The sequence below is a fragment of the Perca fluviatilis genome, chromosome 8 (genome assembly GCF_010015445.1).
Source record: "Perca fluviatilis chromosome 8, GENO_Pfluv_1.0, whole genome shotgun sequence".
Classification (NCBI taxonomy): Eukaryota; Metazoa; Chordata; class Actinopteri; order Perciformes; family Percidae; genus Perca; species Perca fluviatilis.
The window spans coordinates 20,877,341-20,905,115 of NC_053119.1; the positions used below are offsets into that span (position 1 = coordinate 20,877,341).

A 27,775-nucleotide genomic window follows, 5' to 3' on the forward strand; every position below is an offset into this window, starting at 1 on the left:
GACTTTGTCATTATGACACTGGAATTTCCACCCACACATAATATCTTTCCACATACATCATCATCATTGCTAATATTAACGCCACTAGTGTGACTAAGAGACTATAAATATGAGTGGAAGCCAGCTGATGCTAAGTAGTAAGCTATATCTGATAATTGAGGAAGTAAAACTCAAATCGTGGTGCTTTCATCATGCTTTGTCACCGGGTCGATAAATCATTCATTCTTACAGGAAAAAGCTCATGCTGACAGAAAGTAAGGGAGATGAATTGCAGCTTTTCAAGATCCTGAAATGTTAGATTACTAAAAAAAACAGTGGCCTATTGGATAGTTTTTATTATATTTTTTATTAAATCTGCAGATGTTTCCCATTGATATTTACATAAGACGAAAATCCCAATGAAACATCAGATTTTCTTTGATCTTTAGACCTGATGCCTCTAAGAGTTGCCCATGTACTTCTTATGACCAAAAGTCAAAAATCATTTTGCATTTCAAGTACAGATTTGACTAAACAGTGTTGCCAACCTGCATAGTAAACAAATGAGGCGTTTGTAGTTTGTACATTTAGCTGAAGAATTAACCCACAGTTGATGCAGTTTGGAGAGTTAACTACATTGGACTAATACAGATATAATCGTGTTACTGGAGCATATTCAGTGTGTGATAACAGGAACATGAGGAAGTGCTGAAGTCTTCTTTGGTTTGATACAAAAGTCTCTCTGTCGTTGGTGTGATACCTCAGGAATGTGATTGTTTTTTCTGTTCAGGAAGAAGACAAAGGAAGGTAGTTCATCTTTAACACAGTGTTAAATAACATGGGCAGAATCAAAGGCGGTAAAGATTTATGAGAACACAACGCATACTGTAAATTAAAGAAAATGTTGTGAACCATCAAGTTATATTTCATAAAAAAAATATGAATTCAGTCACACACCTGTCATTGGCCTTTTCCTTTTCTACTGAAGCAGTCAGTGTGATGTCTCGTCCTTTTAGTGTTGCATCATGGGAATTGTGTTCATCTGTGGCTGCAGGAGTGTTAACTGTATCACTACAAGGAAAGAAAACTATGAACACCAGTGGTGGACAGTAAAAAGTACATTTACTCAAGATCAGTACTTAAGTACAATTTGGAGATACTTGTACTTGAGTACTACTGAGTATTCCTATTTTAAAGTATTTTATATTTTACTTACAAAACATGTGGAGTTGTTGGACCAGTTTATAAAATATGATGCATTACTATAGATTAAACGACCCAACCGTATAAGAAGCAGATAATATGATAATACTGTAATATAACACTAACAGAGACCATTCTGCCTAATGAGTACTTTTACTTTTGATACTTTATTCATTTTGTTGCTAATACTTTCATACTTTTACTTCAGTAAAATTTGGAATGCAGGACATTTACTTGGAATGGAGTATTTTATTTCTTTGTACATTTCTCATTTGTAGATTACCCTTTTCCAATAAAACATATGGCAAAAAAAGAATTACCCAATGATCACTGACAATTGCTTTAAGTTTAATCCCCTTAACATTTACACTATATCACTACATTACAGCGATTATTTAGTTTCTTGCAGTAAATCAGATTCACGCTGGGTATGGTGCAGTAGAACTTGTACCTGAACTTGTAGTCTGAAGGGAGGCTCAAACCTAATCTGTAGTCTCTCCTGGTTCTGGAGATTTGCTTTTGAAGGTCCGTGACAGAGCAGCTGAGACCACTGAATATGTAGCCAACAAATAGCAGCTTCCCTCTGATGTACATCTATCACATCAACAAGAAACATTTGCATTACATGTGAGAAGATGGAATGCTAAAAACTACATACACTGCAGTTTCATTGTGATAAAAAGCATTAGTACATATATTTTTATTTAGATAATAGAGATGTTTTTTTAAGTTTTTTGTACCATGTTGATTATGTCCTTTTACAACATAAATTACATCAGTCATGCAGATATTTTAGATTTCAACACAGAGGATCGTTTGCTGTGTGTATACAGTGTATTGTGAGAAAGACTTCTAAGTCTTCTGTTTGATTTATGGACTGAAGGAAGGATTTTCATCTTGCAGCAAAAATCAGTGGAGCAGCTGTCATGACTATGAGCTAAAAATTAGACCACCCTTTTGTAATTAAGAAGCGCCATCCCTCACTGTTTGTCAGGCTTCAGTTCTTTTATAATAAATGTCTGGGTTTCTTGGAAAGGACGGCCTGTCCGTGACTCAGGCTGCTGTGTTTCCTTTTCTTAGTCTTCTGTGTGTGTGTGTGTGTGTGTGTGTGTGTGTGTGTGTGGGAGTGTGTGGAGTGTGTGGGTAGGCGGGGCTTTCTTCAGGGCACCTGGCTCTCCAGAGCAGCTGCAGGTGATCTACTAATCAAGCTCCAGTTCGTTCTAGTCTACCAAGTGGTAACTACTCTCGGCCAAACGCTCTGTGCGCAGACGCTGGAGGTCTACCTCATCTTCGCTTCCAGCCATGCCACCAGCCCTGTGTGTTTTCAAGCCTGCCTTGCCTACCTCCACTCCACTTTGGATCACCACCCTCCTAAGTTGAATTGCAAGATTTCTGTTCGGCTGAACTTACATTAAAGAACTGTTTTCAAATTCCAACCATCTAGTCTGTGTTCGCTCTTGGGTCCAAACCTCACCCTAACAAGTGCCTTACTACAGTCCTGCTCGCCCCACCCCCTTCATGCAGCACTGCTGCCACCCAGTGGGAACCATGAAAACCTGCACTGAGCAGAGCCTGCAGCCTTTAGCCAAGCCTGCAGTGGGTTTACTGACCAGGACCATCCCAGGAGCAGCATTGTGCCGCTGCTGCAGCAGGATGTTCTTCACTCCACAGCTGGGCTTCCTTGTTGACATCTCATACCTCACCAAGCGAAATGAATCCATCTGGCACTAGATAAAAAAAAAAAGTTATTTGCTGATTATGTAAACTCAATGCTATTTTAACTACAGTGAAACAACAAACAAATGATGCACACACTGCGAATCAGAGATATAATGCCTGGCTGGGTATACATACAGCATATAACAGGTGACCAAAATAAGAGAAAAGTGATGCTTATTGTGTTTTTTTTTGTATGTAAGACTGCATTCACACCTGTGTACACGGCATGGTTCTGTGCGTGTTCCTCCTCCTGTAAAGATGCTCCAGCACGTCCAGGCCGAACACTGCATGTGTGTTGTCGGGTTGGAGTGGCAGAGTCACACACACCACTAGGATCTGTTGACTGTGTGGAAGCTGGCCCATAATGAAGGCATCGTACTCCAGGTCCGTCACCACTGGCATCAGTGCAGCGCTGCAGCTGCACCGCCTGCGCCCCCCTTCCCCCTGCACGGCAGCTCTCAGCAGAGCAGGGCACACTGTGAGGGGGACGGAGGGGGTGAACAACGGCAGGGCTGGACAGCCGGTGGAAGCGAAGGGCTGCAAATCTGCACTGTTTGGAAGAATTACTGACCTGGCAGGGTGGGGTGATAGTGAAGCTGTGATTGTAAATATACTCCTGCTCTTATAAACTGCAATAAATGTAGTTTTCTACACAATAACATTTGAACGTGTTTATGTGCCATAAATAGGACTAGGTCTTACTCAAGTTGGATGTTGCCATACATTTTAAGGGGTCCTATCTGTGTGACACGGGGCTCCTCCTTTGTTTTTCGCGTCCTGGCAACATACAGGTCAAAACAGTGAAATATTATACATTATTATAATACAGTATATATTACACAATGCAGTCGGTGCAAAGTCTAGCAGAGCTCAAGCACTTCCAGTACATTTTATCAATAAACAGTATAGATAGATAGATAGATAGATAGATAGATAGATAGATAGATAGATAGATAGATAGATAGATAGATAGATTATGGTCCTATGGATTGGTGTACAGTGTGCACCTTGGCAGCTTGACGTTGGAGTCCAGAGGTCTTTCTGCTGGTACTGATAGATGTCTGTGCAGCTCCTGTAACTCATTCCTGCCCTCCTCAGGCCGGACTGGGTCAGCATCTGCCCGCTCAGGTGGGTTCAGGGAGGGCAGAGCAGCTGACTGTACCTCTCTCCTCAGCCTGGTCCTCAGTGGGCCATCTGGCATCCGCTCCGTGTCAGTACACTTGATACCTGAAGGAGAGGAAGAGGTCACTCAGAAATGCACACAGACACGAGTGACATGAGTGACCGTGAACAAGATCCCTATGGAACTATTCAATAATGTTGAGTTTGCAGGATGATGTGATACTGTAACTTTTTGCTTCACTGAATCACTCTGAAACAACCTTACTGGCTTACTTTTATCTGCATTGCACACTTTAATAATGTTCCGTACATCACACCCACCGGTTGCAGTTCGATCCCAGCTGGGATGCGTTAGCACACATTGCACATTTTAGAAAAGAAAAAGAGAAAGTTTACAGGTACGTACCGATGGCCACTCGATAATAATCCAGCCAGCCTCCCAGGGTGTTTCGTACTCTCTGCTGTAGTCTCTTCAGCTCCCTGCTAACATGCCCTCTTCTTCTCCACTGTGCTGATGGCTCCTCCAGCCCCTCCACCTCTCTGACCATCTGGAAGACCTCCCGGGAGCACACAGACACCTGCCATACATCATTACTCGCATGGTAGATTATGATATAGAACAACAAAAGACATTTAGCGAGCTGTTCTATACAAAGTGACTCAGGGAAGATCATCTTCAAAGGTGGTGTTGTGACAGATTTCTTTTTCTTTTGATATTCGGTGTTTTGAGTCCATACATTTATTTCATACTTTCACTGAAGCATTGTGATATGGTAATAAAAAGTCTCTTACAGGTGTTAGCGTCAGGTTCCTCTTGCTCTCTAGGACCACAGCAAGGGATGTTTTCTTCCTTGCCAGCAGGAGGTCTCGAGCAAAATAAGAGGTAAACTTTCCTTCAGTCTGCAAACAAGTCTGTCAATAAAGAGTCGATATTATAGAGCTTTGTTTATCATAAATCTAACACTTTTTTATTCCTCATTTTACTCTTAATCTCACCGTTTCCTGTGATTGGTTAATGTTCGACAGAGCAGTAAGAGGAAGTTGAACACTTTCGTTGTCACACCTGAAGCTGAGCATGGCAGAAGTGCCACTGAGCAGCCTCACAGAGATTACATCTGACAACTGTAGGAGAAACACATTTACAGGTTTCTTTAAAATGGAGACAATTGTTAACTCTTAAATTGTGATGAATTCATCCATGGGTATCTAATCTGCACGCTATAGACCTGTTATAAAACCTCTCTTGGTCCTGTCTGAGGCAGTTAGTGCTTGTTTATCAGTAGGTCATGCGTCATACCTCACATGTCCTGCTTTGTTTCCCCTAAATGTGACATTTCCCATATGCATATCTCACAATTATCTCACATGACAGGTTCTCTCCAGATTCTGAGTACCTCTGACTACCCTTGTCACTGAATATATTTCTTGTCTGGATTATTACCTCTGGCCTGGTCTTTGTGCAACATGTTCCTGACACTGTCCACACAACGTGGTAGAAAAAGTTGTTGTAGTATCAAAAGTCACAATTCTAGCACTATTGCTGCACCTGTATAACAATCTTCTCCCTCAGTGTGTGGTCTGTCTGCCAGCTCCACTCCTTAGTTATGTTCCCATTATGGTCACATGTGAATCCACCGTGCTGGTCCCACACGGCTGTAATGGCAGAGCTGAGGGAACATTTTACACATCATTAAAGCTGTCACACGGTTATAGAAAGGCTGTTTAAAGGCATTCAGCATTTTGCAGAATATCCTTTGTGGGAGTGAGATGAGAACATCGACAGCAATGTCATGTTAATGTGATTAAGGGCACTCCAGCTGTTCAGCACTTCCATCAAGTTGGGGGAATCACAAGAGACAGATGTTTAGTTTAAATTGTCAAAATCAAAGCAGCTGAGGCAGCAACATCACTTACTTTGTGTCCCTTATATGGGCCAAGCTCCAAAATCACAGAGCTAGTTTTGGAAAGCTCTCTCCAGAGCCACAGATGACATTATCATGACAATATATTTACTTATTCTCAGTGGAGCACCCCTTTTACTTAGTCAGACATTCTCACATATCAACTCACCTGAGAGGATGTGTCACAGACCCGTGCCCGAATGCTGTGATAGTCGCCAGAATAACGGGACACTCACTGTCACTGAACACGTTGGTATAAAAGCCTCCACAGGGCAGACCTGAGTGGCTCTGGCATACTGCGATACAACCAGACGGGTAGCTGAGAGGGCAGGGTCAAAGGTCAAAAGCTCAGCTCCAGTGACACGTTAGCCATATGCCATACACTGCATTCTTCTTGTACAACTACTAGAATTAAAATACTTATGAATAAACATGAGAGTAAGATACTATATGAACGAGGAGCTGTCGTTGATCCTGTAGTGTAGTTTCTGCCGTGCAGGATCCTGCTGCTTCACTTCTGGTATCTGGGGCATCCCATTGACGACAGTAACAGGCGGCGCCGTTCTCCTCGCTCTCCTGTCCTTCAGCTGTGCCTTTGCATCACCATAGTGACGGAGTGTGAGCGGTGTGTTCAGGTCCTGTTCAGCTGTTAGCAGTTTTCTATGTAAAGATGAGGTAAATTTTCATGCTTAAATAACTGAGCTCTCATTTAGCATTTATGATGAGTTACATTGCAAAATAAAACATTTAAAAGTTTCAATAATGATGACCAAATGTATATTACTTGATATTTTACTTATGTATAGTAAAAACCATCATTCCCCAAAACAGGGATTAACTTAACGCTGTAATATGTAATACCGACAACAGCTAGCCTAACGTTTAAAATAGTTGCAGTCCAAATTCAAAATACTGGAGAGAGTCATCTCCTCCTGCCCCTCCTTCCAGACTCGAAGTTCACGGGGGTTGCCAGGTTGAGAACGTAGCGTCCCACAATGTCAATGTTAGCTAGATTAGCTACTGCACAGCGGAGCGGAGTAGCTAACGTTATGGCTATGTTGACAGTCATAAAAGCCTGTGCTCTCGCGGAGCTCTGTACCTGACTGACAGCCACCCTTTATCGGCTTAAAATTACTGCACAACCGCTAAAAACACCGCGACCTTGTGCTCCTCTTTACACGACTGACAGCCACACTTTCTCAGCTTCAAATTACTCACCGTTTGTCGGCTTCGGCCGCTGAACGGGCGACACGGTTGTTTTGCCAAAGTAAAATAGTTTCCATTATGAGGAAGTCAAACTTGCGGTTTCTGTCGTATGTCACGGTGGCCCGCTTGCGTGGTCCTCTAGTAACGTTAGCAGTTAGCTAGCGTGTGTTAGCATGGCGGCGTTAGCCAGGCCCAGTCTGGGTCACTTCACCAGCTGTGACTCAATTTTTGTTGTTGATAGTAACTAACTCGAGTGAGTACTACTCTATATACTTTTATGTGAATACACGAATGTTGTAGGAAATGTTGTTCAGAAAATGTCAGAGGGTCATGGTCAACTGCTTGTGTCACTAGATGGAAAGTCAGAGGATCACCAAAATCATTAGGATTCATCCTCTGGGTAAATCGATCCAGAAGTGAGATATTTCACTCTGAACCGACCAATCGACCGACATTACCATCCCTGATCCCTCTAGAAATTTTGGCACGTAGCTAACCCCTCATTTGACAAACATTTGCTGCAGTCTAAATGCAATAGCAAAGGGTAACAACATACTCAGGACTTCTTGCCACACGGAGTTGCTCAAGCACCCACTGACACAAACTGATCTGCCGAGGCTCATCACAGGAGGGCCGCTTTGGCTGGATGATCCAACCTGGACACAAATCACATTCAGCTGATCGAGGCAGCAGGACTACGGCAGTGAGACAGTTAGCCACAGACACAGTGTCCTCCATTACATAATGCTTTATCTCCATGTCTTACCTGGATTACTGCAGCTGTTGGATGAGATGGAGAAACTGACGGTGGTGTAGTTGCGAGCTGTTGGGGAGAGAGATGGAGCTCAGTCAGTGGATCAGCTGATGTCTTATATTTACCTTTTTAATTCATTTGTACGGACATTACTGGCCATATATCAGTCAACAGTGGCATCAGGGAACTTAATAATGTAACTCAAAAGCTCTGTAACTGATTAACAGACAGCAGTACATCTGTGCCCGCAGCTACCATGTTACCTTGTCCTGTCTGGTAAACTAATCCTCTCACTTCCACACGCTTGCAACCAAATCTGTCCTCACGTTCAGTCTTAAAAGGTCATGAGAAATTACTTAATGGGTTTTCACTTTCATCACTCTCATTGTTATTGTCTCATACCTATATTAAATGACATATAGTTCAAATATAATGCCCTTAATCTAAATTTGACATGTGTACACACACAACACTACCCTTTTCTAATAATGCATATTTTATAAATATATTTGTGCTATAACTAAATGCTTAAATAATGGTTAATGCTTTCTTTGTATTAAGAAACAGTTAACATTTAGCCTACAAGTTCATGCGTTATTATAGTGGAAGAACTCAATATTAATGAGGGAGATGTGATGACTTCTAAAGTGAGAGACACATGCTTTTATTATTAACTTTATTATACAATCATAAACCACAAAGTCTGCAGCTGTTATTAAATCATAATAGGCTATTGATTTTGGCCCAGATGCTCCTGAGCTTCTTTTTTCAGAAAGATAAAAAGACAAAGCATGAGGAGGATAAACCTCAACCAGGTGGATTTCTTTTTTGGCAAAGCTTTTCATTCTATTTCATCTTGAAGGCTTTATTAAATCATTTATAAACAATTAATCACTTATACAAGTCTACCCTTGTATGAGATATATAATGTAAGCCATTTTCCACCAAGAAAAAATTGGTGGAAAAAAGATGATAGTCAGTCCAAATCTACAGTAGCTGAGGCCTAGGTTATTTATAGTAGCCTGTCTAACAATTTTGACTCAGTGTGTCATACTTTTGACATACCATAAGTATATTTAGGTATTTGCATCAAGTTATTTTTCTTTTCCTGACATAAGTAGGCTTCAATAGAAAAGTCAGTCAGGGATTAATTTACCTCTATTGGAATTGTGTTTGCGCTTTTTCGTGCGTTGATTTGAGCTGAGTTGTGATTTTCCCACAGAGGGACCAACGTTTTCCACAACACATGAGATTCCCTCTCCTGCCTGCCTCGTGTCACTTCTGGCGGACAACTGACGGGATCGAGCTTCATCCGACTTCAGGAAGCCTTTGGACTTTCCGTGTTTGCCGGTCTGTTCCGAACTTCTGAAATGCACCGAGCCCGCAGTTAGTTCCTTCCAGGAATAATTTAGAATATTTACAATCCCGTGAGGAATACGCCCCTCCTCAGTCCACTTATGTTGTGAAAGTAGGCGAGCCACTTCGTTTAATAACTGAGGGGCTGCTCGTTTGTATGCATCCATCGGATCGTGGTACTTTATGTTGGGTGTAGCACCGCCAGCGGATGAGGTATCAGGTTTAACATCTCCACATGTATCCCCCGGCAGCCTCTGAGTGAGCTCATCACTCTTACCTTCCATGTTGTCATCTCGATTACTATGAGACAAATGAGAAAATGTTGGTTATTGCTCGGACAAGGAAAATGTTAAAATAATTTGCAGCTATAAGGGAATTAATTACCTTTGTATTGTATCTTCTGACTTCGCTCCTTCATTTGCCAAATTGAAATGCAAAATGTTGCTTTTCGCCCCTTTAATTCTGTTTCGTTTTGTCGGCTGCAGAGAGATAGGCTACGTTAGGCTAAGGTTAATGTCTTGATGTGTCTTTCAAACCACAGTCAGCTAGCTAGCTAAATGAATCATTAGCCCACCTGGTCAAAGAAATACAAAGGGCCAGTTCTGGGTTCCGTCAGCGCGACAGAAGAAGTCATTTCCTTTTAAAAAGAAAAAGGAAAAAAAAATCCACTTGAAATTCCTCTTAATATTTGCCACTCGCAGATAACACACAAACCTGTCCCTTGCAACAAAATACCAACCAACCCGAGCTGTAGCGCTTTAAAATCCACCTTTCACTTCTGTAAATGTGCCTCTGTCCACTCAGTGTGCTGGCCTTGTTGCTTGGATACACAGTTCTACGCCCGTCTCCAAATACTCGCGATACGCACCATTATAACTATCGACCGGGCATCAAACTGAAAGGGTAGCCGGGACAATGCAAACAACAGAACATCATTTACAATAACGGATAGGGTGTTTTCCAGTGTGGACACCCTGGAGAAGTGACACATAGTGTTACTGAGGAGGAGCTGCAGTCACAGGTGCGCACAGTAACCTGAAACTCAGCAACAGACAAAGTGAAGATTCTAGCATGCAGTGCGGCTTTTACAGGCCATTTATCAGGACAAGATGGTCACATAACTATAGCCTAAGAATTTCAGCCGCCACAGAACACACTGTGAATGTGTTGCTGTTTGTCCAATTTTCACCCACAGAAAACAATCTGACTGTGATAAATGAAAGTTTTCTCAGGACAAAGGAGGATCGTCTTCCTCTACCCGGGTCAAGTTGTTGCACAGAGATTGTCTAATAGCTCATTATTGGCTCAGCTTCCTCCAGCACACTTTTCTGCTTTGACCACTGGAGGCTCTCAGCAGCTTATGCGTCACTTCATCTCTTAGTCGCTGATCATGGCGGAGCTACAGCTACAGCATGAAGTGGAGCCTCAACTTCTCAATGGGGACGACTTGAACGAGGAGAGAGAAGATGCAGACGCCTCAGAATCAGTGAAGAAAAAGAGAAGAAAGAAGAAGAGGAATAAGACCACCGCACCAGGTAAGAGGCATCACTTTGCGGTTAGAGAGACGGTTGAGAAAATAGCGCAAAATTGTCTCCTCTAGTGCCACTCGATATAGAGCACGAGCATCCCATGTGCGGGACAGGAGACTTTTCAACCTGTCAGAGGGTATCCCTGTCCAGCTGTCCCAACTCTGAGCGGCTGCCGCTGGAGCCGAGGGCGCTCATATGGAAACGGGACAATCTCCGAAAATCGCAATTTACCATCAAAACTGATTGAAAGCTGTAGTTTGAAGATATGGGCGGAATGACATTTTTATTTTACTCAAGATTAAATATGTTCCATCCTATAAACCCCCCTAAGCTGCATGGAATTATGTAATAGAAGTAATTCACAATTTTAGTGCAATAAGATGACAACCACTCTAATGCAAAAAAACATGATGATAATTGCAACCTTAAATATAAAAAAAATATATATAAAATCCCAGAAAGCGTGAGTTGTTGAACCTGCCATAAGTCAAGTGTGGTCCACACAGCTCTTTCTTTGAAGGGCTAAATGTCATAATGCTGCAAGGTACATGCCCTTGAGGATATGACTCCCAAAGGTATAGAAAGAAATTATTCACAGACCCTGCCAAGTTGAGATCGTAGTGGATGCACTTTCTTGAAATGACTCTGAACCACAAATAATTTACTGACTGTGTGTGTGTGTGTGTGTGTGTGCGTGCGTGCGTGTGCATGTCCATGCATGTGCTTGCACGCCATCGGTGTACACGTGCATGTTCACCTGCACATGCATGCACGAGGGTGTGTGACTTTGCAGCAGGGACAAGTCAAGCTGAGAGGGATGGAGAAGCCGGAGGTGTTGGTGATGTGACGAAACAGTTGGAGCAGCAAACACTGGAAGACAAAGAGAGGGAGGAGGATGGAGAAGAAGGTAACTCCTCACCACCATCATCATCATCTGCAGTGGGGATTGTGTTGAACTTTAAGCCCCTAAAAGTGCACCGTGAAATTCAGCTGGGCATATCTGCAATGTGATATCTGATTTTCAGTAGCACACTGGGAATTGTGCCCAAGCTCCTGTCGATATTTCTCACTTTACAAACTGTATTGAAGCTAATGATGCTTTCAACAGATGGGGATGAAGGAGAGAACTCAGCTGGAAAAAAAAAGAAGAAGAAGAAAAAGAAGAAAGGATGTAAGCCGTTTGGTTTTTCCCAGTGCAGCAAATGCATCTCTGCGACAGATTACTCTTTGGGAAGGACTGTTTGAATCAAATTCACATTTTCTCGATTCAGAATTTAAATTGAAACTGCAATTCACATCCCAATGGCAGAAATCGTCTAAGAGGCACATCGCATTTTAAAGATGTACTTACTCTAAGAACCCTACAGCAAACTCTTTTCTGTGTTTGAATTTACTGCATCACTTTGACTCATTAGGTAAATACAACAAGTGCACAAAAGCAGGTTGACTTAGATAATTAGTGTCATGAGAGATACATAATGCAGGAGGTGTAGGACAAAATGCCACAGGACCTTAGATGTCAGGCAGACAGGACAAAATTAATGACATCATACTCAGTAATGCCAGTGTGGAGCGAGCAAACTGAAATTAAGTCCTCCTATAAAATGTCCTACATATATATCATTATAACCCACTTTATAATACAAGGGCTTTTATATTGCCAGAGATTTGTCTAGCAATATAATTCTATGGGTTTCTTTTACTCAAGGGTGTCTTGCTTAATTAGATCTGTAAGTCAAGAACGGTACTGTATTCTCTAGCTGGGTTAAAATCTTAATGTCATGAACAATGAGAGCATAACTTGTGTTTTCTTTTCTCTCTCCGGCTGCTTTCCTCTGCTTCTCATTCTCACTATCTGGGCCACAGTGAAGGGACAGACTGACCCTCCCTCAATCCCTATTTGTGAGCTCTATCCCAGCGGAGACTTTCCAAAGGGAGAAGAGTGTGAATATCCACCATCGAAAGACGGGTGTGTGACCTCCACATCGTCCCTCACACTCAGCAGTAGTCTTCCACTGTGTAACATGCCTAGTTTTTTTTATTTTTATTTACGTCTCTCTGCTTTGCACTTATTCATATTTGGACAACATAATGAGGTGCAACGTTTAGTGTGTGGTTTAATTTCCTGTTGGTTTCAAATTCCTTTTTTACAGATCTGAAAAGTATCAACATGGCTTTCACTTGTGCAGAGTTTGTATAAGAGTGCGTCATTTACTCATTACTAGTATTAGAATAATGAGAAAATAATGATTTTCTCCTTTCTGCGGTGTGCCTGTCCACCTCCCGCCAGGCGCAGCGCAGCGTGGCGGACCACCAGTGAAGAGAAGCGGGCGCTGGACAGGGCCAACGAGGAGATGTGGAGTGATTTCAGGCAAGCTGCTGAGGCACATCGGCAGGTCCGCTCGTATGTCAGGAGCTGGATCAAACCAGGGATGACCATGATTGACATCTGGTGAGATATGCACTGAAATATTGTCCCTGAGCCCCTTTTAATGGACTTTAATCTTGGCTGCTCATACCTGCCTGGGCTCATTTGAGACTGGAATTGATATTGTTTCAGCACTTCTTTGAGACAGATGAAAAATGATTAAAGAAAAGCAGAACTGCTTTTGTGGTTTCAACCTCTTCTGGATGCGTTATCTGCCCTGACAACCGTCTCATTGTTCCTGTCATCCATTGTCCCTTTGTGCTGCTTTCTGTTTCTGGCAGTGAGAAGCTGGAGGACTGCTCCAGGAGGCTCATCAAAGAAAACGGGCTGAAGGCAGGCCTGGCCTTCCCCACCGGCTGCTCCATCAACCACTGTGCTGCCCACTACACCCCAAACGCAGGAGACCCCACGGTGCTTCGCTACGACGATGTCTGCAAAATTGACTTTGGAACGCATATCAATGGTAAGAGCTCGCTAATAACTTTTTAAGTGCTTCTGGAGTTCTGCTGTGCCATTTCACACTTGGCATTTATTATAACATGGTGAAATGATGATTACATTATAATTCTTATAAACAGTTCTCGTACGTTAATTAACTGCCTCTTTTTTTTAGATTAATACATGCTTTATGTTTCTGCAAAATGATAACCACATAGAAACTGTTGTGAATAACCAAACGTATTGGTCTTTCAGGTCGAATAATAGACTGTGCCTTCACCGTCACTTTCAATCCAAAGTATGACAGGCTACTGGAGGCTGTGAGAGATGCAACTAACACCGGCATTAAGGTAATACAGCTCTTCCCACACCCATACATGGTGCTTCTTTGTACTGCTGGTTACACAAAAAAACCTGACTACTTACCAAGGAAAGAGAATATCATATTCAGAGCAAGTACATTAATATTAGTATCACAATTTATTACAAATAATTTATTACAAATAATGCTTGAGATGATGATTGAGAATTGAGGTTTTTATTAGAATTATAAGGTATAAGTCGAATGCCAAAAAGTGAATTTAATATGCTGAATATGTGCACAAATACAGGCACTCACTGAAGAACTGTGAAAATATAATTTATATGTTTTAAAAATCTGTATAGTGGTACAAATAAATTACCTTAAAAAAATGTAAATACTTATACACATTGTGAGCAAGCCCTGTGGCTAATGAAAACAAAAAGAGGTACAATATACAGCTTATAAGAACTACAAAGTGTATTGGTACTCAATTAATCAGGAGATAATAAAGTTGCAATATAATAAATAAAAATTTTTTTTTTTTTTTTTTTTTTCCTCGGTATACAGATTCACATTCAAGGAACTAATCATTAGATACCAGTATAGCATAGCTACCTGTCAAGTAAAGTATCATGAGTTATTATATAGTCCTTAATTTAGTTATTCAGGAACTACTCTTTGTGTTGAGCAGTTTGTTTCTTATTTGCGTCTTGGTAACTACTCAGGCGTTTGTGTACTTTACTATTCAGTGTTTCTGCACTGCTTATAAATAAGGCACATTACTATCCAGTTTGTGTGTGAGCAGTGTAATGATGTAGAGCATAAACACCTCTCTGTCCCAGTTTGCAGGAATTGATGTGCGCCTGTGCGATGTTGGTGAGACCATTCAGGAGGTCATGGAGTCTTACGAAGTGGATATAGATGGGAAAACTTATCAAGGTAATATAAGGTTGTTTATCATATTTTCTTTCATACACGGGGTCAGCGCTGCTTCCTATTTATTTAACCTCTGTGTGGTGTTCTCTTTATAGTGAAGCCAATCAGGAATCTCAATGGCCACTCTATTGGACAGTACAGGATACACTCAGGGAAGACAGTCCCTATTGTTAAAGGTGGAGAAGCCACAAGGATGGAGGTTTGTGCAGCAGTGAATACTCACTTTCATCTGAGCCAAATGTGTATGTGACTAGATTCTGTAGCACAACAAACAACTCGACAGCCTTTTTTTACTTGAGTGTCTGAAATTAAACCTTTATTAGCTGCTTGACCTTGTGTATAAATAAACCCTTTTTTAATTCTTAAGTGTAAATGGAAGAACATGTGGCTGGTTAGGGTTACGACGGGGTGTGGAGAGGTGTTCCAATTCATTGCTCTAACAGCTTCTTAGTCACCCTCGTCAGCACTTTAATTACACCTTTAATGGAATTACCAGCCTCATCGAAGCTAGCAACACGTGTTAAAACTCTAGCCCCTCATTTCATCATAAGAGCACTGAATTGTGGGCATCCAGAGTTCATTTTAACAGGCTGGTACTTCACCAAGGAGAAACATGGCTTTGCCCTATCTTACATTTCAAGAGACTACACTGAGATCCACACCAGTCTCTTACCCGCATAGCTGCAGTACACGACTGTATTTGGACAGAACTGAGCATTTTAATTGGCAAGATGCTGAGTCAAGCATTTTACCTGATGGTTCCAGGAGGGTTGGGGGGGGGGGTTGCTGAGATGGCAGCTTTGCGTGTTGTATTTTTAGCTGAAGTGTGTTGGTGTAACAGGGCCATTACCCTCTTTGTGATCAGAGAGTGCACGGCTGGAATGGCAGCTGGGTGTGCCACAGGGCTGCTAGCACTTTGAATGATTATCAGGGAGAGAGGGTGTCGCAGTGTTATCAGCTAATACCACAGGGACTCCAACAACAGCCACGCGCTGATAGAGACACAAAACGCCAATGAAACCCCGCCAATCAACTCGCACGAGGCACTGCTCCACAGAGGACACTACTGTCCTTAATAGACTTCACATGAATATGTGAGCTGCTGTCATCTTGAGGTTTTATTAAATTTACTCTCAGTCCCCCTGGAGTGTTTTTGTCCTTTCAGTAACATCATTCCCACTCAGCACTGCATAAAGGTGCATAGATACAGACTTTTAATAGCAATTCTACATTTTACATCAACAACCAAAGAAAGTGTTTTTGTCTTTTTTTGTTGCCTTTCAGGAAGGTGAAGCTTACGCCATTGAAACATTTGGCAGCACAGGAAGAGGTGCAGTCCACGATGACATGGAGTGCTCACATTACATGAAAAACTTCAATGTTGGACACGTACCAATAAGGTTCTGCTGTTTTAATGCCATCCCTGTATTACAATGCAAAATATTGATTCAGGAAAATTATTTATATGTTGATTTGCACCTCATCTTCTGTCTTTCAATCCATAATTCCAGAAATTGAAGTGTGTGAAGAGAGCGTCGTACCTGAATGTTTGTTGACATCTAGAGTCAATCTAAAGTTTGTCTCACTATTGACTCTATGTTGTTACTGTGCTACAGACTTCCAAGGGCTAAACATCTGCTGAATGTGATCAATGAGAACTTTGGCACTTTGGCATTCTGCCGCCGCTGGCTGGACCGCCTCGGCGAGAGCAAGTACCTGATGGCGTTGAAGAATCTGTGTGACCTTGGCATCATAGACCCGTACCCACCTCTCTGCGACATCAAGGGCAGCTACACCGCCCAGTACGAGCACACCATCCTACTCAGGCCCACCTACAAGGAGGTAGTGAGCCGGGGAGATGATTACTAAGCACGCGGCAAGACTCAAGGCGAACCAGGAGCATGACAGCTCAAAGACAACAAGCCTCTGCAGACTGATAGCAATTATGCAATATTTCTCTGACCTAAATTCCCACTGCTTTGAGTACCTTTAGGTAATTATTCTAGCAAGAGCAAAACAACTTGTGTCATAGCAGCAGCTTACTAGTATTTATTTTCCAAAGGATCAAGCCAGTACACAAAGGGCATATCTTGAAGAAATGTAGTGTTGTCATTTTAGTCATATTTTGATGTGCTGCTTTTAGGAAATATGCAAAAGAAATATATGCAATAGTAACATGCAAAAAAAGGTTTTGGCGAACACCTCGCCTAAAAATGCTTTGTTTCATTGCGTTGTTAAGACCTTGTGAGGAACAAATTACTGCAATGAAATGTTTATATTTCTATATTTATTTGCTCTATTTTAATTTGAGGTAGTTTTATAAGAAATAAATTGTTATAAATCTTGCATCGATTACTGTGTGCATATTTATAAGTGCTTAAGAGTTCAGCATACTTAATTATATTACCAATATCTGATGATGTAAAGGTGTATTTCTCTCTTTTAACCAAAGGAGGGCGGTACTAAAACAAACATCAGTCAGCCACCTGTACTCGTGAAGACGTTACAGTCAAACACTTCAGGCTATTCATAGTCTCGTGTTTTCGCATAATGTCGTCATGGAAGGAAACAGACTTTTCCCAGAAGTATTAAAAATGAGCACACTAATGTGTAGTTTATGCAGTTTAAATAAAAAAAGAACATATAGGACACACAAAAATAGCATTACAAATATCACATTCATGCATACCAAAGCACCACTTTGTCCTTTACAAGGAAATCTCCAGCCCCTTTCTCTTATTTTGGTAAAGTCTTTGGGACAAGGACATGTCAGTGATGTCATGTTTGAGGAATACATCATATATCCTCACAGAGTTTGTCCTCCTTGGAGACAGAGAAACCAGACCTATTCTTAACTGGGCTTGGCTCTAAAATGTCCTGTGGACTCCGGATATGATACACTGTGATGTCAATGAATACCCAGGCTTTTAATACATATTTATTTTGGGGCCGCAGGAATCACAGGCCAAAAAGAGAAGCATATGTTAAGAGAGTGCTCTCTTTCTCTCACACACACACACACACACACACACACACACACACACACACACACACACACACACACACACACACACACACACACACACACACACACACACACACACACACACACACACACACACACACACACACACACACACACACACACACACACACACACACACGTTTGGAGATGCATGAATCCTCCTCATACAGAAGCAGGTCAGACGAGGACAGCAGAAAATCCTCACAGAATCAAGTCTGACTGAAGTAACCTGACAATGACTAACTCTTGTAACTGAACCAGCTGTGAGAACAAACCCAATCCTGAGTGTTTTAGCCGGTTGCATGTACTCCAGACCAGAGAGGGTGGAGCAGAGTGTGTTTTGCTCTTGTCAGACAGCGGGCGGGCGAGTTTGCCGAAGCCGAGCAGAGCTGTTCAGATTAAGCCGCCTGATTCCTTTAATGTTTTTTTCATCCAGGAGTTACTTGTTCTGACCTGCACAGTCCCAGACTCCCTGCCAAGGACATCAAGCAAATGCACACATCCACACTCACACACATTCTGACTTCATTCATGATTTATCGGCAATATCTGCAGGACAACAAGGATAATTCAGTCTGTGCCTTTGCAAGACTTAAGAGTAAACAGCTCTCAGTAAAATTTATACTGTAGGACTTGAATGGCTCATCAAGTCTGACAGCAACTTACCCAGGAAATAAAGTGTAATTGAGTATTTAACATGCATTGTTTTATAAATTACCTGGAAAATATAATACAGTAAGACAGGAATGAAATTCCAACATCAGCTTTGTCTTTGTTCAGATGAAAGTCTTTATGGCTTGCTTTGTTTACTTTGACTCTTAAGTGACTGTAGTCTGGCGAGGTTTGTGCTTATTTCTACCACAGCACTGTGGCGTAGTAGCTGTTTCTTGGGGCTGTGGACTCCACAGAAACATTAAATCCCTGTAGTAGGCATGGGGATTTGCTTTCATTTTAGTGTCCAAGCAATGCCTAATTCAAACAGTCCCTCGTTTATTCCGCACACTCCTGTACAGTATGTCACAGATCATACCTCTCCATCCCTCTGTCCACTGCAGTTCTTGGTAATGCCCTACCAGCGGCCACAGTCTTTTCCTAGGATGTGGAGGATTTTGCGTCCCAGTGTTGACTTCCATGGTTTAACCAGGCTCTTGGTGTTGATCATCAGTCGGCCGGTCTTCCAGTCCTCATGACCAGCCACTACATACTCAGATCCTGGAGAAGAGAGCAGAGCATAAGCTTTACTACATTTCAACTCTACTAAGAATACTAAAATACACAAAACAGGAGAAAATCACCTTATGTACAAAGAGCCCACATCATTATATAACTATAATAAACCAGTTAAATACTGTGCTGCTAAGGATGGCTTGGATGAATGTTGCCAGAAATGATTATTGTAAGAGTGTTAGATGTGAATAGTCTCATAACAGAGAGGTGGCTCTAATCTTTAAGCTGTAAATGTCCAATTTAAATGACTAATGTTAGGACATTGGCACCCACTCAAAGCCTCCATGAGCAGCGACAAAGATCCTCTATTCAGCACAAAGCTGGCAGATTGTTCACTTAAGAGTCGACTAATTATTATACAGTTTTTTATTCTGGAAGTGGCTGCAGCTGACCTGGATTGAGGATAGGACAGGTACAGCCCTGGGTGGTCCAAGACTCTGGGTAAAGGGTGACGCTTCCCCTCTGGATCTTCATCTGAGGCTTCTGGTACAAGACCTTCTTGACTTTAACCTCTACCTCTGCATGGGAGCCTTTATCGTGAGCTGACATTACCTTCACAACCAGCACTGCCAAGTCAACACAAACAGTCATTCAACAAATTAGCAGTCTACAAACTAGAAAATACAATTTCCACTTCTCAGATTTTCTTTTGCAGCATAGACACATTTCAAAGGTTAAAGGGGAACTCCAATTTTACACTACCAAATCACTTTACTTGTCATGAGATGAACTATGAGCCCCTGAAAACAGTTGTATAATGTCTTGGCCCTGGAGTAGCTTTTCAAGTCTAGGGAAATAACCAAAATGATATCATCAGGATTTTTTTTCCTCAGCCTGGACTTTGGAGACTGCTAATTTTTATATAAATTCTACACTGGGGACATTGCCTTTGAAAGATGTGGGCCCTGTGGGTAAGGGAGAGTCTAATGAAAAAATGCTATCGAGTTGCAACATGGGAATCGGTGATCCAGGCTGTGGACTAAAAGTCAGATATCTTGGCCTCTGCTGCATCAATTTTGCAGCAATTTTGACCTTGAGGTGCAAAGCAAATTTTCTTTAAAAAAGGTGCCCTATGGAGTTTGCGACCACTAGTAGCTCTGTGGAGCAATGTTTTTGTGAATGGGTCTTGTTTTGTCTGTCCTGGTGCATGTGCATGAGGATGATAAATGCCCTGCCAATGGTTTCAAACAATTCCACTGATTTACAAGTTGCGGTTATGTACCATGACACGCAGCAATTGGCTTACACAATATTGAATGAATTCCCTCAAATAGCACTTACCATAGTCATATTCTGCAGCACAGAAGAGTTTAGGGCTGCCAAGGGTTACTTCTACACACTCGCATTTCACTGGAAAAAAATGAAACATTATTAAAAAGATTCATATAAATCACTTCATCATGATGTATAGATTTCAAGATCAAAACACCTGCATTTAATCTGTGTGGGCTGAGTGTGCAGTATATTACGTGTGATATGACCTGTGACTCACCAGAGTGGTGCAGTGCAGAGAAAAGCTCCTCTACCCTAAAGAGTGCCGTCTCACTATTATTGCTGCTGTGTCCCATGTGGCCGGCAGCTGTATAGAAGACCTCCACATCTGAGCTGTGCCGCAGAGGTAAAACCAGTCAGAGGCAGGGCTCCACTCAGTGTTAATCATCCAGAATGCACTTCACCTCTACACCGCACATCTCTTAATCCAAGTACAAATACATATGGATAAGGTATTACGTCTTGGCTCTCACCCAGAAATGCAGTCACCGGTGTAGGGGTCACAGTTCCCTGTGCAGTCACATGGACGGCAGCCGTATTCATGAAGCCCCCAGTATCCCAGCATGCAGCTGTCACAGCTGGGGCCTCCGACACCGGGCTTACAAGTGCACTCCCCACTGCTAGGGTTACAGAGCGTGCTACCTCCTGAGAGGACGGAGCCTACAGGGTGGCAGGAACAGGCTGCAGAGGAGAGGGGTGACAGAACAAGAGGACTGCATGTTAACATTTCTGTTTATAGGTCAAACTACGTGTCTCCTTTTCTGGCACAGACCTAGAAGCACTAAGTATACATTATAAGCCTGCATGTATGCAAAGTACAAACACACTTATAGAAACACAAACAAACCCATTTAGAGTGTACACAGGGAATTCCTGTGGCAATATAAAAGTTAACCGTATTTTATCATCATCCTGTAGCAAGCAACAAGCGGGGAGTATTTACTCAACATGCTTTGAGCAACTGCAGCAACAAACAGTTAATCACACCCTCTCTACGCTGTGAGACCTGCCGCCTGATGGTCCTTTGTGATGACAGATTGATTTTTGTTACATACTTGCTTCATCTGTTTCCAAAAATGGCATGTTTGTTCTTAAAAAAGGCTTCAGCATGCCTGGCAGAAGGGAAAGGGCAAGAATGAGAAAAATGTGCTTGCATGGTCCATGGGAAATTCCTTCATTGTTTGCAATTACAGTCACATTCCAAAACAGCGCGGTCGTCTCCGTCATTCCTGCTAAGGAGCGGACTAGAGTCATCTTACTATCTCATGACTGGGAATGCAGTGGCTCAGAGAGGTGCTGGGGGAAAATGCCCTTATCAAAGAGATCAATCTGCTTTAATCTCAAAAGGGTCAAAAGAAACATCTAATCTCCATTACTGCCCTCAAAATATCAAAGGCTCCCCCTCTTAATTGGAATTCTCTGCTGGCTTTCATCCAAACAGAGTTATGGTTTGAGAAAAAAAACTTTAAGGGCCTTACCTTTGCAGGAGTCGGGGGCAGTTTTTGGTTGGCCGGGGTCTCTGAAGAAGCCTTTCTTACAGTTCTGGCAGTGACGGCCCTCTGTGTTGTGGTGGCAGTTGTCACACACCCCACCACTCTGCCGTCCTGTCGCCAGCCACCATTCACGACTAAAGTGACAGCTCTTGGCATGACCATTACACTTGCACTCTAGGTTTAGATGGACACGTACAATCAAACACAACGAGACGTTTTTCTTTGCTCAGCTGAACTCTCAAAGCCCTAGTGATAGCAGTGATAAGTCTAACAGTAGCTGACATGAAAAAGAAGAACTGCTCTGTTATTCATCATGCGCGAGTGTCTAAAAGGTTACATGTGATTTATGAGACTAAATTCATTTTCGAGATACGTCTACATGCTGTGTGTCCTACTCTGCATTTGACTCCCTTGCCCCATCACTCACTCTGGCACTCATGCGGTGTTCCTATGATGCCATTGGCAGCCTGCCAGGGTTGGTCATTGTAGAGAGGTGCACAGCGCTCGCAGTGGTCACCTGCTGTGTTGTGTCTGCAGACACACTTGCCATGGACCTGCCAGGCAAACACCACGGACAGAAACTTGTAAATGTGATTGTAACTGTAGGCATCTTTTAATTGTTGACTGTATGTTTTTTACAAGTGCTTCAGGAACATAGCTTAGAGGAAAGTGAGCAAGTAATAATAATAAATTGAATTTATATAGCGCTTTTCATGGACTCAAAGTCGCTTAAGTAGTACTGCAGCATACATTGTATAGTGTACTACCACTCTGTTGGATTAATGTGTATTTGAAGAGTTTTCATTGTATTCTTCTTAAACTCTTAATTGTTTTAAGATGTGTATTACCCTGGGCAGGTTGGATGGTTAACCACACCTGTCATCATAGATCCTGTCATCAGCTTATTGATGTATATATGTGGAGACCATTTTAAAACATTTTGGCCTGACAAAGATCCGAATGAGATCGAAACATTATCCATTTAAATAAGTTTGTGGTCTGTGGTCAGTTTGCAGGTGTTACTTTTTTCATTGAGCCTGATTTCCAGCAGCCTTGCACCTACGGTACATGTAATGTGCGTAATACTTCTTAAGTATTGCAACTAGAGATGGGCCGTATCGGTACCGGCTCCGATACTACCTAAAACGCTGGTATCGGTATCGGGAAGTACTGGAATTTATGCACCGATCCGATACCACGTAATAAAGCCCTAAAGAAAATCTACATTAAAGTAGTTTATTTAGGTTCTTTTTCCGTTATAACTGACTGTCAAACTGGATAATAAAAGAAAGTTCTGTGGCATTCATTGTTTGTGTTTGTTCATGTTTCATAAAGAGTTTAACCTGAGCCAGACCGACAACAAAGATAGAAATCATATCACATCCATACAGGTATAGTAGTATACAGTTGTTAAAACAGAATAAAATATATATGACACACTGGTATCGGTACTCGATATCGGCTGATATGCAGTTCAGGTATCGGGAAGCAAAAAATGGTATCGGGCCATCTCTAATTGCAACATATCAACATGTACAACCACAGTGGTTACACACAGTGCAGCTTACTACTGTCTGTGTAACATGTTGGAATTAAACTAGTGCTTCTATTCTCCATTTACAGTAAAGAGAATAACACGACAGAGACTATGGGTTGTTAAAGCATAAGGCTGAAAACCATAATTAAAGTTTCCACATCCTTAAATCCCTGTAATGGTAGGTAAAGCTGTCGCCTAATATCCAGTCTTCACTTCAGCGGCACATACCAGCGCACAGCTGAGTAACAAGGGAGTGGTGGGAACTAAACCAAACCAAACCCTTTACTCCCAATTTCACCACATAAACAAATAAAAACTGAGACAAAATGAAGCCTTCAGCATTATACAACATCTTAGTTAATTTTCACAACAAAAGACCAAGAGCAAGAGCGTTTCCTTGGTGGGGTATCGTGTACCTGCAAGCTGTATGTTCACAAAATCCATCTTAAAATCGCTCACCATGTTGTCGGTCTTCTGTTGGCTGGATTGGTAGCCCCCGGCTGGTACACAGTTGTCAGCATGACCATTGCAAAGGCAACTGCCTTTGACAATAAAATCATAGATGGCATAGTGGTCTGTGGGGAGGACAGCGGCACCAGGATGTTTGGCCTGGCAGGGACACTGCTGGCGCTGCAGCAGACGGACTCTGAGGTTGGTGATCATGAGCTGGTCCTGGGCAGCTGGTCCATACGGATCCACTGAGTGCCAGGGCGACAGAGCTCGATAGATCACCTGGGCATTCAAGTAGAGGAGAAAATGTCTTGAAATCTGTGTTATTCCATTTGTAAAAGCCTCTTCTAACGAGTGAAGAAACTGACCTTAGAGACACTGACGGACTATGACAAAAACATTATGTCAGTTTCTCTTTTTTCTTGGTCTGCCAAATAAAAATCAGGCATCAATCTGGTTCATCTTTCACGCTCCTCAAATAGCTGCTCTTCTAGGAAAATCAGACTAGCTCCAATGTAAATATGGACAAATGGTTCTTGTTCTCCCTCCTTAAGTTTAGCTGAATGTTGGTCTTTCAGATACAGCCTCTCGGTCTGTAGATGAAAATGTGCTCAGGTATAAGAAAAAGCCCAACATAAGTGGATAAGTTCCAGACCCAAAGCTACAGTATACATTAATATTGACAAACGTTATCTTCAATACACACTTTTTTTTCCGATCTAATTCTCATGTATTCTCATTAGTGTCAGTATAGGGTGAAAACACTCCAAAATGTCAATTTTTCATACTTATTTTATACAATTATCATCCATACTTGCATGGTCCGTTTGTATTGTGCACAAGAGAGAATTCATCCTGTGTCATAATGAATATATTTTGCACTATGACATCATGTGGTTAGTGATACAGTACACATGTCAACTACAGGTTTTACTGTATGATTATGGCACTTGACAAATTAGCTAATTCAGATGTGCAATAAGAAAAACTTCACTTGTAATGACCGTATGTATACTTTAGCTCATTACTGCAAGCAGAGATTTGAAACTAAGTATATGATGTCTGAATTGTTACTTTATTACGGAAACTCTACATTCACACAACATTTTGGGGACGTCTTTGCATGTTGAGCAACAGAGACACTAATTATAAAGGGCGAGGGGCTTACACAAGAGAGATGACACATACTTGTTGCAAATACACTGCAATTATGAGATCAGTCAAAGCCATATATTTATTCAGACGTTCAATCAGAACCTCCCAACGTGGTCTGAGGCTCTTTGGAGCAAAACAAATCTACTATCCAGTGAGAGTCTTTCTTCTACACCTCTGTGTGAATTAACGGTCTGCTCATGAATTAACCAAAGCTGGTTTTCTGGCTCAGACCTCTCTGTGATGACACAGCAGCTCCAAAAAATGCTTTGGGAGAACATCATAGGTAAAAGTGATATTGATACTAGCCGTGCAAGCAGTTTGCGGTTTAGAAGGCTGGCCTAACAAAAAAGGTGTCCTGCAGCCCTTCAGAGGAGGTCAGTTTACAAAGCAACTGTTTGTTCAGTGGGTTGTGTGATATCAGCTTATAGTGCATCCTGGTGCCAATAAATGGACAACAAGATCAGAGCAGATGGTGAGTGTTATTGCTGTGAAGTGCTGGGGGAATGTCTGGCAGCAAGATTTAATGTTTTCACTCTCAGATCTCAGAAATAAAAATCACAATCCAATATTGAAACCTTTTCTCTGAGCTACAGCATCCTCCTCCCACCTCAAAGATTACTGATCATTGGCCCATGACCTACATGTATTTATACAAAAGTTTAATTCATTGAAGATTAGGGCTAAGTGGTATCTTATTGTCTGCAAACTTTCTGTGGAATCATATTGTGACAATAAGATCATGTGTTATCAGTTACCTAAAATCCTGTTGTTTAAATGAAGGATTTAGCGAATTTTAATTAGAAACTACTAAATGACTACTAATAGCTGTCAGTGTTCTTGTTTATGGCTTTGATGCTTTGATGTCCCTACACTGTCAAAAGCACTGAGGATTTAGCGAATTTTAATTAGAAACTACTAAATGACTACTAATAGCTGTCAGTGTTCTTGTTTATGGCTTTGATGCTTTGATGTCCCTACACTGTCAAAAGCACTGAAACAGGCAAAAAAAAAAAATTGTAGAAAATCCAAAATTGATAATGCTCACATCATGGTATGTTTCCTGTAAGGTGATATATCCTTTCACGCAGTAAAACATGTTTTTAGTTATTAGCTACCTGCTGTTAATTTATCTGCAGAAGTAGAATGCATTTTTATTTTGGCCCCCACACCCCTCTCATGCCACACTGTCTAAACCACTTTCCAGCCCATGTAAATGTTCCTACACCAGCCACTGTACTCACCTCTCCTCTGGTGCAAGGGGAAGCTCCTGAATACTTGGAGGTGCAAGTTGCTCCACTCTCCCCGATTGGCGACCCCTCTGACAGGCCAAACACCTCCTCACAGTCCCTGGCAAAATACCTGCTGGCCCTCCATGTGTGCCCGTGGTCTTGCGAGCGCTCCAGCACCATTGCAGCGGGGCGGGGCGAGCGGAACACCAGGATGAGATGGGTGAGGAGGAACTCCGTCTCCAGGTCGAGCTGGAGCGTCTCCTCCTTCACCCCCTCTGCCGACTGCCACCAAGTGTCAGGGTAGCGGAAAGTAGAGTCGCTCATGGCAGAGGGGGGGTGCGCTTGGCTGGGGAGAGCGGAGTTGCACTTGCTGCATTTTGCGGCCGAGCAGGACTCCCTGCTACGGGGGGAAGCGCTCTCTTTGTAGACACAGTAGGGCTCAGAGGAGTTGGAGCCGCAGACCGACTGCGTCCTCAGCACTCTGCCCTGAGCCAAGTTGCCCATCAGCGGGTTGCAGGCTCGGCCGGAGCAGCGGCTCTCCACAGCAGCTGGACCTTTGGATTTAGACGTTTCTGGTAGGAAAAAAGGTGCGTTAACTTTAGTTTAATTTGAGAGAAGGTGAGAGAAGAACGGCAAGCTGCACGTCGGGCATGGCAGGGCATTAGGCTACTAAGAAGGTTGCGAGTTCGGTTCCCGCTTCCCTAACACCCTTTCTTAGAATGTGTGCACCCTGTGATGCTGTGAGGCACGTGGACACAACGTTTCCCAGGAGTGCAATGCTCGTTTTAATTATTCACATCTTCATGAAGTGGGTGCGTAAAAGTTTTTGACACACAAGTTCAAACTCACCGGCTGACAGAGGAGAGGATGCGCACACCGGGATAATGACAAGTAAAGTCCACAGTCTCATCCTGGAGGAGTTGTTGTACTTCTACATAAAGTCACCTGTCGTATATTCCGCAAGAGCAAGAACGCGCCCTCGACAGTTTGATCCAAGGATATCCAGCTGTTAAAAATTCTACATGTTCCTTTCCGATATAAAATAACTACTTACAAACAGTTAACAGGTATTAAGAAACTCAACTGACTTGAAAGTGAGCTTATTCCTGTCTGTCATGGTGGACAAATGTGGTAGAGCGCTCTGCAGTGATTATCCTTAAATATTTCCAGCCCACTTCAACTTGCTGTGGAGAGTTCATTGACATTTGGGAATATGAAGCGGTAAGCTCCGCCCTCCCCTTCTTGTCTTCTCCTAGACCCCGCCCATGCTGGTTTCTAAAATCAGACTTTTCAAAGGGAGCAATATCAAAACCATCTCTGGAAGACTTGTTGGCATATAAAGGGGATGTTTAGATGATGATTGTGATTGTGATTGTGACAGTCTGTCATCATGCTTATATATTTCACCATTAATAAACAATCATCTATACATACAGGACCATTTTTATCAGCCTCAAACTATACATGCATATTTTACCCTCAAGCCTCATTTACTTTTTATCTCTGCCTCCC

General features: G+C 42.2%; 3 protein-coding genes across 7 annotated transcripts; 1 reads left to right on the forward strand and 2 right to left on the reverse strand.

Moving 5' to 3' along the window:
- Positions 1–327: 327 nt before the first annotated feature.
- Positions 328–10,286, reverse strand: LOC120563850 (uncharacterized protein C3orf20-like). Of its 4 annotated transcripts, none has more exons than XM_039808286.1 (18): positions 9,815–10,286; positions 9,625–9,719; positions 9,041–9,540; positions 7,897–7,953; positions 7,687–7,786; positions 6,372–6,584; positions 6,094–6,243; positions 5,570–5,690; positions 5,020–5,145; positions 4,816–4,935; positions 4,430–4,580; positions 3,909–4,128; positions 3,604–3,678; positions 3,115–3,472; positions 2,793–2,909; positions 1,634–1,776; positions 937–1,050; positions 328–761 (listed from the first exon to the last, which is right to left on the reverse strand). In XM_039808286.1, exons 1-18 carry the CDS (start codon positions 9,872–9,874, stop codon positions 656–658), a joined length of 2,826 nt encoding a protein of 941 aa, XP_039664220.1. In that variant the 5' UTR covers positions 9,875–10,286; the 3' UTR covers positions 328–655. The 4 variants fall into 4 exon arrangements, with proteins under 4 accessions (XP_039664220.1, XP_039664219.1, XP_039664218.1 ...); XM_039808285.1 differs by having other exon boundaries at positions 3,625–3,678; positions 4,430–4,601; XM_039808284.1 differs by having other exon boundaries at positions 4,430–4,601.
- Positions 10,287–10,510: 224 nt separating this feature from the next.
- Positions 10,511–17,221, forward strand: LOC120563852 (methionine aminopeptidase 2-like). Its single transcript, XM_039808290.1, has 12 exons — positions 10,511–10,775; positions 11,563–11,676; positions 11,878–11,940; positions 12,636–12,738; positions 12,923–12,931; positions 13,060–13,221; positions 13,479–13,660; positions 13,891–13,985; positions 14,782–14,878; positions 14,971–15,074; positions 16,160–16,275; positions 16,492–17,221. The coding sequence occupies exons 1-12, from the start codon at positions 10,631–10,633 to the stop codon at positions 16,742–16,744; spliced, it is 1,443 nt and encodes a 480-aa protein (XP_039664224.1). The 5' UTR covers positions 10,511–10,630; the 3' UTR covers positions 16,745–17,221.
- Positions 17,222–17,463: 242 nt separating this feature from the next.
- LOC120563851 (netrin-4-like) lies at positions 17,464–27,475 on the reverse strand. 2 transcript variants are annotated; one of them, XM_039808288.1, is made up of 11 exons: positions 27,113–27,475; positions 26,276–26,835; positions 23,889–24,161; positions 22,320–22,446; positions 21,878–22,066; positions 21,455–21,511; positions 20,873–21,080; positions 20,620–20,732; positions 20,409–20,477; positions 19,520–19,693; positions 17,464–19,112 (listed from the first exon to the last, which is right to left on the reverse strand). In XM_039808288.1, exons 1-11 carry the CDS (start codon positions 27,171–27,173, stop codon positions 18,970–18,972), a joined length of 1,974 nt encoding a protein of 657 aa, XP_039664222.1. In that variant the 5' UTR covers positions 27,174–27,475; the 3' UTR covers positions 17,464–18,969. The 2 variants fall into 2 exon arrangements, with proteins under 2 accessions (XP_039664222.1, XP_039664223.1); XM_039808289.1 differs by lacking the exon at positions 21,455–21,511 and having other exon boundaries at positions 27,113–27,474.
- Positions 27,476–27,775: the final 300 nt, after the last annotated feature.